The sequence below is a fragment of the Dipodomys ordii genome, unplaced genomic scaffold (assembly GCF_000151885.1).
Source record: "Dipodomys ordii isolate 6190 unplaced genomic scaffold, Dord_2.0 Scaffold19, whole genome shotgun sequence".
NCBI classification, from domain to species: Eukaryota; Metazoa; Chordata; class Mammalia; order Rodentia; family Heteromyidae; genus Dipodomys; species Dipodomys ordii.
In genome coordinates, this window is record NW_012267235.1 from 11,358,362 (window position 1) to 11,369,956 (window position 11,595).

General features: G+C 47.1%; 1 protein-coding gene across 1 annotated transcript in view; it reads left to right on the forward strand.

The window, feature by feature from the left end:
- Nucleotides 1-5,654: 5,654 nt before the first annotated feature.
- Alox12b (arachidonate 12-lipoxygenase, 12R type) overlaps nt 5,655-11,595 on the forward strand; it is a 16,325-nt gene continuing 10,384 nt past the window's right edge. The window contains exons 1-2 of the mRNA XM_013013178.1: nt 5,655-5,927; nt 7,354-7,558. Of these exons, the coding sequence (XP_012868632.1) occupies nt 5,781-5,927; nt 7,354-7,558 (352 nt within the window). The 5' untranslated portion in view covers nt 5,655-5,780. The remainder of the gene's footprint in view (nt 5,928-7,353; nt 7,559-11,595) is intronic.

Below are 11,595 nucleotides of genomic sequence, written 5' to 3' on the forward strand. Positions count from 1 at the left end.
GTGCCACTTCCAGCTTTTTCTGTTTATGTGGTACTGAAGAATCAAACCCAGGGCTTCATGCCTGCTAGGCAAACAATCTACCACTAAGCCACATTCCCAGCCCTCCAAGTGGTCTTTTGTAGCCTCATAACGGAATTTAATTAAGAGTCCAGATCCTGAAATGAGTAGACTGAAGGAAGAGAAAAGGAATAGATTATTGTCTGAGGACAAAAAAAGATGGATTTACTTTGGGTACTAATGGGTACTCCCATTATGGGATTTTTGGGGTGGGAAAAGAAGAGAAAGCCATTCAAGTAAGACAGAGACAGGCCCCAGTTTGTTTGTCGGCCAACCATTATCAGTGATAGGTTAGTGGATGAGCCAAGAGGCCCGTTTTATGGTGGTGGTCTGGCATAGGGTGGCCCATTTTGGGGCTGTGTGACAGTAGCCAAGAGTTGGGATCTGACTTTAGGAAGTTTCTCATATTTCCTTTTTCACCTTTTTATCCTGATGTTAAAGATGTTGAAAGCCACATTAAGTAGCTCTTGTTGGGATGTTTAGGGGCCCGGCTCTTGCTTTGGGAGTTCAAGAAGGGCTGCTAACTCATTGCTATGACTGTATATATGAGATAAAAAGTTGTATTACCTTTCTGGAGGATCTGGCTGGGTTGGAAGCTTTTGCCCACCCCACCCTTTGTTGGCCTCACAAGCATGCACAGGAATGAAGGTCCACAGAGTTTGCTTAGAGAGGACAGTTTCAGCTAAGAGAATCTGGACAGAGAGGAAGAATGTAGTGGCAAGAGTAAGGAAGGAAAAAGGAACCTCTGACCATTTGCCACTCTGTTGGAGGAAATTGTCCATATCTTGCAATATGGTGAGGTCACAAAATGCTGTACGCAGGCCAGTGATCACAATGATCCATTTGGTACCAAAATTGAGGCCAAATTTCTACGAAGAAGTGGATATGTTTCTTTGATTTTAGATACAGTTTCAAGCCCAGAGTAGCTAGCCTTTGAGAGGGAAACTAGAGGAGGGGTCCCTGGGACCCATTGTGCATTTCATTCTCAGGGGCACAAGCCAAAGGACTGTCAGCTAGAATAGACGACTGGACCCCATGTCCTAAGAACCAGATCACTAGGTGGTAGTGAGGAAAAGGATAGAACTAAAAACTTGCATTAAGGCAGCTCTGAATATATTTTCAATGTCAGTGAGATCTCCACTGAGTGATGAATGTCTCCTAACTTTGATCAGCCAGAGAGGGTCCCCGGGACTGGTGGGTGTTTCACTTCTTGAGGGCTCTTCGAGAGGGACACTGGATCCTTACCTCACAATGCCTGTGGCATGTGCTCATAGGGGAAATGGCTGATGGTGGGTGTTTATCTGTCAAATGGCGCTTAGTCTTTGATCTGGAGGTCTGGAGAAGAGTATAGTGGGGGTGGGGAGGGTAAGAGAGAGATGTTGCTAATTACAACCTGCGACAGGGGAATGGGATACCAGGCTGAAGAAAATTAGAAAATACAGAGACAGGTGTAGAGACAAAGAAATTCAGTGGGGACCAGAGGTCCCAAGGCTCACTGGCACTTGGGCCCTGAATTCTCACAAACAAATGTATTTATTTGAGTTCACACAAGGAAGGTTACCATGAATACATGTAAAAAAAAAAACCCATCTATGCTAATATTAAATCAGAGCCAAAACAGAGATTGTGAGGAACACTGGTTCCCTTACTTATTCTTTTGAGACAGGAGACTGAAGCCCAGGCAAAGTCCAGACATATGTTACACTTTAGCCTTCAAGGTCCCTAGCATATAAGGTCCAGCTCCCAGTCTATCCATCAATAAGGAAGGGGGTGGCATACCAGTCTCTTAACCCTCTCCAGAGCTGTTTTAACACTTCCATGGCCAGCTCTCAGCATTCCAAGTGCTGTTGAGGTGGCATTTCAACCTCTCAAACCTTTTCCAGGTTTCCAAGCTCAGCTTCAGAGTTCCATACACAGAGAGAAGTTCCTAGTGGTCTCACAATTGAATTTACCAATGAAGTCAATATAGTTCTACACCAAGACCTAGTCTCTCTTACGTGGCAATCAGTCAAGTAGAGCCCAGTGCTCTGGGTTGCATTCAGGCTACCACTGAGTCATAATAAGCAGGAGGGACCAGCTGGCTCTCACAAAGCTGCTGGGGAGGAAGAGGAGGTGGATGCCATCCTTTTCAAGGATGGGAGTCCTCCAGGGAACTCTGTTCCAGGTTTCCATATCATCAGTTAGGAAACCGAGTCATGAGGCTATTAGAATAAAGAAAGAGCTTTACTAGAGGTACTAGATTAGGCCTGAAACGGCCTTGTTTCATGAACTTGTTACGTCACGTCACAGCTGGCCTGCTTGCTGGAACTCAGGTCACCTGAAGAGGGAATGGGAGAGTGGGTTTTACATTTAGATTTATATTCCAGGCTGGAGAATGGGCTGAAGAATTGCAGGAAGGTTTTCCCAGGAGGAGGGTGGTCAGTGGACCAAGCCATGGGAGCAACATTGAGTTATAAGAATAAAGCAGATTTCCATTAGACAAGCTAATCTAGTAGGAAAAAGAGATACAAATCAAAGATGCTTGCTCTAGAGATGTGAGAGGCATTGACAGTTAAGTTGGGACTTATAAAAGCAGGTTTTTTGGTGGGGATTGAACCTAAGCCCTCACATATAATGGACAATCATTCTGCCAGTGAACTTTTACTCTCAGTCTGCTTCTTTGCTTCCTATTATCCTCCTCTGCTTTTATTTTTTCTTCCCTGGATCTAATTAATATTTAATTCATTTGATATGAAATAACATTGTCTGGTTCCCTTACTAGAATGTGAGCTAGGATTTCTTTGCTTACTCTGTATTCTCCTGGGCACACAGGAGACACTGTGTTCATGGGAAATGCCTATAATATTGTCCCAAAGATAAGAGCTACTGCCAGGCTTGATCAGGCTTGGCGGGGTGTAGGGGGTGGTATGAGCAGATCTGAGCCTTGAAAAGGTCATTTCAGTCCCTAACTCCAACCACATCTGGATTCCTCAACAGAATTCTAGCCTCATCCCCATTCCTGTTTCAATCCCAAACCCGCAATGTTATACGGGAATTTGATCGCGAGATATAGAGAGGCCTTATTTTGAGAGGGTGAATAGGAAGTCTTTATCGGAAAGCCAGCAACTACAGGCAGACATATATCCTCCCAAAACTTGCAGCCCTGTATACACTTAATACTGTTAGGAGCCGGCCACTGGTGGCTCACGCCTGTAATCCTAGCTACTCAGGAGGCTGAGATCTGAGGATCATGGTTCAAAGCCAGCCCAGGCAGGAAACTCTGTGAGACTCTTATCTCCAATAAACCACTAGAAAACCGGAAGTGGCTCTGTGACTCAAGTGTTAGAGTGCTAGCCTTGAGCTGAATAGCTGGGGGATAGCACCCAGGCCCAGAGTTCAAGCCCCACAACTAACAACAACAACAAAAATACTGTTAGGAAACTGAGCCATGACGGTAGGAGAATAAAGAAAGAGCAGAAAAACAATCTCAACAAACCAGATCAACTTTAATGGAGAGTTGAAGAGGGACACCGTGGTGACCCGAGGAAAGCCAGGAGACATGAGGCATGGTGCAAAACAGTGGCTGAGCTGGTTGGGGCCTAAATAGGGTCATGGTGGGCGGCAGGATCACAGGCAGCTCGAGATTTCAAAGGGTCTCCCAAATTCATGGTATAGGTCTGGAAGTTTTGGTAACCTATTGTCCAAGTCCTTGCCCCTGCCTCTAGGAATTCAGGCACACCCATCACCTGGGGAGGTGGGACTCCACCTTTATCCACCAAGAAGCCAAGATGGTGCCAGTTAGACCCAATTCTGTATCTTCCACCACGTTGCCAAGATGGCACCAGTTAGACCCAGTAGCCTTAGTTCAGCAGAACCTACTCTCCATCTTCTCAGAATCTCAGTCCTCTTTGGCCATCACTTGGCATGGGTACCATATGACCTTTCCTCAATGGTGACACAAGGAGGGTGCCACCAGGGAGGAAACCAGGGCTGGTACTTCCTGGTTGGCAGGTGCTGTCTTAGAGAGGCAGAAGGAAAGAGGGCAGGTCCAGAAGAAGGGGATGGGAATGTGACTCTCTCCTTACTCTCCCTGGGTCCCAAATGGTATGTGCTGAGAATAGAATTGGGATCCCCTCCCATCACTGCTCCTGTGTATACCTGCCGCCTGCTTCCTGTCTTGGCCCTCATGGATCTGGCTGTAAGATTCCATCAGAAATCGGTTCCAACCCTCTCCCACTCTGGGTTTCTTTCTTTCCTTACTTGCTTGTTTATTTTTATAGCACTACCCAAGATGGTAGTGAACAAATTGTTTGCTGATCCTTCTCTTCTAGCTCTTCAGTAAGCTCCATGTATGTGTCCTTTCTTTCCGGTATCTGCAATGCCTAAACTAGTGTGCGTAATGTACCTCTGCAAAGGGAAAGAAGGGAGGAAGAGAGGGAGGGAGGGCTTGGCTTCTGACAAAGTTAATTCCATTGATGCCTGACCCTCATTCCACTCATTTTCTAACTTCATTCTTTTCTTTTTTCCTGGTAGGGTGTATTCTTTATAACATTGAGGGATAGCTTAGACATAGTAAAAATGCATCAAGTGTCCTATTTACCGCCCAGATAAAGAGAGATCATGTCCAGCTCCTCATGTGGTTCTCCCATTCCAGAAGTACTCTCTCTAGTCTGAATTGTATAAGTTGTGTCTTGTTTTGTCTGTTCTGGAACTTTATATCCTTTGTAGGATTCATTCACAGCCACTATATATATATATATATATATGTATATATGTATATATTTAAATAATATATTAAAATACCATGTTAACATATATTAAATTAACACATACAGATTAATATAATACATACTATTAATAATTATGTAATAATAAATTATACTATACTATAATATATAATGTATCTATATATCTATATCTGCCATGTAGCTAAATCCTTTGTATTTTAGCTTAATTCTTGCACCTGAAATTTTTTTCCAACTGCCTTCTTCCTCAATCCCTCTTCAACTTGTCCTGGCCTGGAAGGAAGCAATAGATACTCTCTCAGATATCCCTAATTACCTTTCTCTGTAATATCTTGGGGACATTTCTGTGCCCATGTAGTCCTTGAGCCCTGACTTCAACACCAACCACCTTTCTTGTAAAGGATTATGGGTTTTGGGGTAGAAGAATAGGCCTATTTATGGAGCAGGCCAGTTGGACAGCAGGTTTATACCACATCCCCTGCCCTCCAATGCAGGTCACCCCTGCCTATGGCCCTGATCATCAGGGTACCTGGCTCTGCAGCCAATGGGGGCGAGCTGGAAGAAGGAGCTTATTAGTCTGATAAAGATCTGGTGGCTCGGCCCAGCCCCCTCCCCCAACTTCCCTGGGGCCCTGACTCAGGCTGGACTGGCTCCCACACCCTGAAGGCTCCTTCAGCCACAGCCATGGCATCTTTTCTCCACCCTCTAGGAGGCAGGCCCAGAGCTTTGCCTGAGGTTCCTCCCAACCTACAACCACAGCTCCAGTGCAGACGCCTGCACACCTGCCACAGGCTCAGCCCAGCCCAGCCTGCCCAGCTCACATCCTGCCCTCCTGCCCAGGGCAGAGGGACTCCAGGCTCCAGCATCTTTCCTCCACTGCAGAGGCTGGTCCTGTCCATTTCTCTCTGTGCTTGGGGTTTCTTACCTACACTGGCCTCCCTGTGTAATCCTTACACAGCACCTGAGATTGAGCTCCCTCCTGTCTCCTGAAGAGCAGCCATGGCCACCTACAAAGTCAAGGTGGCCACGGGCACCGACCTCATGTCGGGAACACTGGACTCCATTTCACTGACCATCGTGGGGACTCAAGGAGAGAGCCATAAACAGCTGCTGAACCACTTTGGGAGAGACTTTGCTACTGGGGCGGTGAGTGTGTGTGTGTGTATGTGTGTGTGTGTGTCTTGCAGGAGGAATAGAGGTGTATAGGGGAGGGACAGAACTTGGCTTTGAGTGTAGAGAACCAAGCAACAGCTCTGAAGGCTATAGGCTTCTAAGTGGTTCTAGATGCCACATCCACACTTGGCTCTATACTCTCTAACACTTTACTGGTCTCTGCCACCCTTCCTTCCTTCGTTCCTTTCCTTTCCTTTTCCTTCCTTCCTTCGTTCCTTTCCTTTCCTTTTCCTTCCTTCCTTCGTTCCTTTCCTTTCTTTTTCCTTTCTTCCCTCCCTCCCTCTCTGCCTCCCTCTCTCCCTCTCTCCCTCCCTCTCTCCCTTCCTTCCTTCCTTCCTTCCTTCCTTCCTTCCTTCCTTCCTTCCTTCCTTCCTTCCCTTTCTTCCTTCTTTTCTGTGCCTATACTGGGGCTTAAATTTCGTTTTTTTAAATTTTTATTGCACAATGCTAGAATTCTATCACTTGAGCCACAGCTCCACTTCTGTTTTTTTGGTAGTTAATTGGAGATAAAAGTCTCACAGACTTTCTTGTCTGTGCTGGCTTTGAACTGTTGTCCTTAAGATCTCAGCTTCCTAAGTAGCTGTGATTACAGGTGTGAGCTACTGAGCCAGTTCTCATCCCTTTCAACCAGCTCCAATCCCCTTTTCTTATTTCTCTCTTCCTCCCCTTGGTCCTTTTCCTCCTTCTCCACCCATCCTTCTTTCAATCTTTTTTCCATTCTTCCCTTCTCATTCCTTTTCACTGCCTCTTTCTCCATCCTCGTTGTTCTCTCTCATTCTTACTCACTCTTTTAAACCAAGTTGCAACATAACTGGCTTAAATTTGCATTGGATTCCCTGTGACTTCGAATGGCATCAGACCAGCCTATCCAGTGGAGACCTGCTTGCCCTGTGCTGGAAGCCACTCTTTGTGGGCCCTTAGATTTGATGCTGATTTTAATAGCCACCTGCTGCTATGTGACCTGAATAGGTTCCTCCATTTCTAGAATTTCTTCATCTTCATCGAGAAGTAGGAGATTAAGTAGCCATTGTAAGTGGTTTGGGGAGTCCTGACCTTTCTTAGATTTCCTGGGGGTCCACAGGTACCCACAACCTCAGGTGATTGGGAGATGAGGTGATTGAGGAGGGGAGTTCAGGAGCTGGGGGTAAAGAGAGGATGGAAGAGCTAGGATCCTGCCCAGCCCTGGGTAGCTGTGCCCAACAGGAGATAGACAAACGGGAGTAGTGGTGAGAGGGGAGCCCAACAGTCGGGTATGCATTCCACCTCTCTGCCCACCTCAGCCCAGGAGGTGAGCATCACCCAGCATGAACAGGGCTAGGGTGATGGCTCAGCTCAGTGGGAGGCCTGAGGATCTGGGGTCAGGTCCAGCTGCTCAGCTAACTGGGTGGGTCCTGTATAGGTGGACGAGTACACTGTGCGGTGCCAGCAGGACCTGGGGGAGCTCATCATCATCCGCCTGCACAAAGAGCGCTACTCCTTCTTCCCCAAGAATCCGTGGTACTGCAACTACGTGCAGATCTGTGCGCCCAACGGCCACGTCTATCACTTCCCCGCCTACCAGTGGATGGATGGCTATGAGACCCTGGCGCTCCGGGAGGCCACAGGTGAGCCTACGTCACTTCATGGCTACTGCAGGCTTCCATCAGGCCAAGTAGGCACTGGGCGTTTCCTGTCATGGGCCCAGTTTGAGGCTATGAAACCGGATGGAAAGAAGAAGGACCAGAAAGAAAGAAGACCAGAGGTCACCCTCAGCATATACGCGCACATGTACACACACACACACACACATACACACACAGACACACACACATACACACACACCAATGCTGGGGCTTGAACTCAGGTCCCTTAGCATGTTTGCTTGAGGATGGCGCTGTACACCACTTGATCCACAGTAACATTTCCGGCTTTTTGGTGGTGCGTTGGAAATAAGATGTCTCACAGACTTTTCTGCTTGGGCTGGCTTTGAACTGTGTGATCTTCAGATCTCAGCTTCCTGAGTAACTAGGATTACAGGCGTGAGCCACAAGTCCCCTTGGCTTGATACAGAGACTCTTTGTTACTCTGGGTCCAGACATTGTGCTGTTCTGACAAGATGTGATGTTGATCATGCGAGAGAGCATACCTTGTAGCTCCAAAAAGCCTCCCTGTTACTCCAGGGAGTAATGAGATTTCATTCCAGCTGGACCTTCACCTGTTTAACAGCTCTCAGAGTGCCGGGCCTTCCTAGAGAACATGGTGCTCTAGCTTTATGGTTTTCTTTTCTTTTTTTGTGGTGTTGATCACCAGCGCCTGGCTTTTTCTTTTCTTTTGTGTGCATGTCCATACTGAAATTAGGGCCTTGTACTTTCCTTTAGCTTTTTTTGGGAGGTGGTGGTGGTTAAGATTGGTGCTTAATCACTTGAGTCAAACATTCACTTCCAGTTCCTTTTTTTTTTTTTTTCTGGTTAGTTGGAGATGAGTCTTTGGGCAGGTACTGGTGGCTAATGTCTGTAATCCTAGCTACTTAGGAGACTGAGATCTGAACATCGTAGTTCAAAGCCAGATTGGGCAGGAAAGTCCATGAGAATCTTATCTCTAATAAACCACTAAAAAACTAGAAGTGATGATGTGGCTCAAAGTGGTAGACCACTAGCTTTGAGCAAAAGAGCTCAGGGATAGTGCTCAGGGCCTGAGTTCAAGCCCCATGACCAACAAAAAGAAAAAGAAAAAAAAGTCTTTTGGATTTGGCTGTCTGAGCTGGCTTTGAACAGAGCTGACTTTGAACAGTGATCCTCAGATCTCAGCTTCCTGGGTAGCTAGGCATGAGCCTGTAATAGTTTTCTCCCTTTCCTTCCTTCCTTCCTTCCTTCCTTCCTTCCTTCCTTCCTTCCTTCCTTCCTTCTTCCTTCCTTCCTTCCGTCCTTCCTCCTTCCTTCCTTTCTTTCCTTCCTTCCTTCTTCTTCCCTCTTTCCTTCTTCCTCCCTCCCTCCCTCTCTCCCTCTCTCCCTCCCTTCTTTCTTTCTCTCTTTTTCTTTCTTTCTCTCTCTCTTTTTCTCTCTTTCTCTTTTTCTTTCTCTCTTTCTCTCTCTCTTTCTTTCTTTCTTTGTTGTGGGGCTTAAACTCAGGGCCTGGGTGCTTTCCTTGCATTCTTCAGCTCAAGGTGAGCGCTCTACCACTTGAGCCACAGCATTACTTCTGGTTTTTTAGTGGTTTATTGGAGATAAGAGTCTCACGAAGTTTCCTGCCCTGGCTGGCTTTGAACTGTGATCCTTAGATCTCAGCCTCCTGACTAGCTACGATTACAGGCGTGAGCCACCAGCACCCGGCTTCTTTCTTTCCTTCCTTCCTTTCTTCCTTTCTTCTTCTTCCTTCCTTCCTTCCTTCCTTCCTTCCTTCCTTCCTTTCTTTCTTTCTTTCTTTTTCTTTCTTTCTTTCTTTCTTTCTTTCTTTCTTTCTTTCTTTCTTTCTTTCTTTCTTTCTTTCTTTCTCTCTCTTTCTTTCTTTTCTCTTCTTTCCTTTTCTTTTTGGTCAGGTGTGGGGCCTGAACTCTGGGCCTGGGCACTGTCCCTCATCTCTTCAGCTCAAGGTGAGCACTCTACCATTTGAGTCATGGCGCCACTTCCAGCCTTTTCTGTTTTTGTGGTACTGAGGAATTGAACCCAGGGCTTCATGCATGCTAAGCAAGCACTCTGCCACGTAGCCACATTCCTAGCCCTTGTGATAGTTTTCTAATTGAGCTGTGTGTGTGTGTGTGTGTGTGTGTGTGTGTTATTGGATTTTGAACTCATGGCCTCAAGCATATTAGGCAGGCACTAAGTCATGCCCCCAGTACTAACTGAGCATTTGCAACACTGATAGGCTGTTTTATTGCTTCGAGGACTCTTATTTCCCTAAGGGGACAGCTTATTTCTCTGATAGGATATACTGTTATTCCAAAACGTCCCCCTTATCCCAGTAAAGGCCCACCCTTCTTCCACTAAAGGGCCTTTACCTGGGCATTGGTAGGTTATTCTAGCTACTCATGAGGCTGAAACCTGAGGATCATAGTTCAAAGCCAGCCCAGGTAGGAAAGTCTGAGACTTTTTATTTGGTCAGTTGTGGGGTGTGAACTCTGGGTCTGGGTGCTGTCCCTCAGCTCTTCAGCTCTAGGCGAGCACTCTACCATTTGAGCCACAGTGCCACTTTGGTTTTCTGGTGGTTAATTGGAGATAAGAGTCTCATGGACTTTCCTGCTGGGGCTGGCTTTGAACTGTGGTCCTGAAATCTCAGCCTCCTGAGTAGCTAGGATTACAGGTGTGAGCCACCAGTGCCAATTAACCACTAAAAAAATCTGGAAGTGGAGCTGTGGGTCAAGTGGTAAAGCATTAGCTTTAAGTGAAGAAGCTAAGGGAGAGCTTCCAGGCCCTGAGTTCAAGACCCAATCCTGGCATGCATGTGTATACACACACACACACACACACACACACACACACACACACACACATACACGGCCTTGTTATTTATATTAACCATCAGGCTCCTCCTGGTAACAGGGCAAGGCTGTCCACTGTATCTTCAGGTTGTTTGGTTGATCTATGGGAAAGGAACAGGACTCACAAGACCCACGTACCTGACCTCCATGTACCTGCCCCTGCCAGAGCCCTCTGTCTGGCTGCTTTGTCAGCTTCCTAAATGGGATTGCTCCATGGAGCCTGAGGATCTTTTCTCTGGTAACTCTTACTCCTACCTCTGAGCTTCTACTGGCTTTCTTTACAGTAGGTACAAGGGGAGGGCAGAGCTGAGGCGCCCCCCAGATCCTGAGTCCCTGGAGCTCCAACCTTCCTGCAGCAGACTACTCTCTTTGATTTCTTGTTTCTCCATGCTGTCATCTTCTGGGAAGAGGGAAGGCAGCCAACTCAGGGAAAGGAGGCAGGTGTGAAGGGACAGAAGGCCTAGGGATGTCTCATTGGGGACACTGAGTGCCTTCTCACGATGATAAGTCAGTGACATGGAAGCTGGGGACAGGCCATGGTAACTCTGGCTGGCTGGGCAGGAATGAGGTTGGGTGGGGTGGCTGCCACGCAACACCAGGGCAGGGAGACTTGAGTCACCTGCTGGGCCCTCAAAGGTGTGAGGCTTCTGCCCTGGGAATGAAGCCAAGTTTGAGACTCTGGGTTGTACAACTCTAGGGGACACCGTTCGTCCAGAATGCAGCAAGAGCTGTGACAGAAGGAGGAGGGAGAGAGTAGCAAAGATGAAGGCCTTCTGGAAGGATAGGCTGCAGGGACAGCACTACCCAGCCTGGGGGCAGCTAGGCAGGAGGCTGGAGAAACACAGGCAATGTCGGCTCCATCTTTGGGCATCTAGGTACACGTCCTCATTCTTTCAAGCTCCAGTGCCTTCATCTAAAATGGAGCTATGGTGGTTCTCACCTGCAATCCTAGCTACTCAGGAGGCTGAGATCTGGAGATCACAGTTCAAAGCCAGCTAGGGTAGGAAAGTCTGTGAGACTCTTAGCTCTAGTTAAACAGAAAGAGCCAGTAGTGGAGCTGTGGCCCTAGTGATAGAACACTAGCCTTGAGTGAAAATATTAAAGGAAAGTGCTCCTGCGCTCTTGTGTACAAGCATGAACACACACACACACACACACACACACACACACACACACACACACACACAC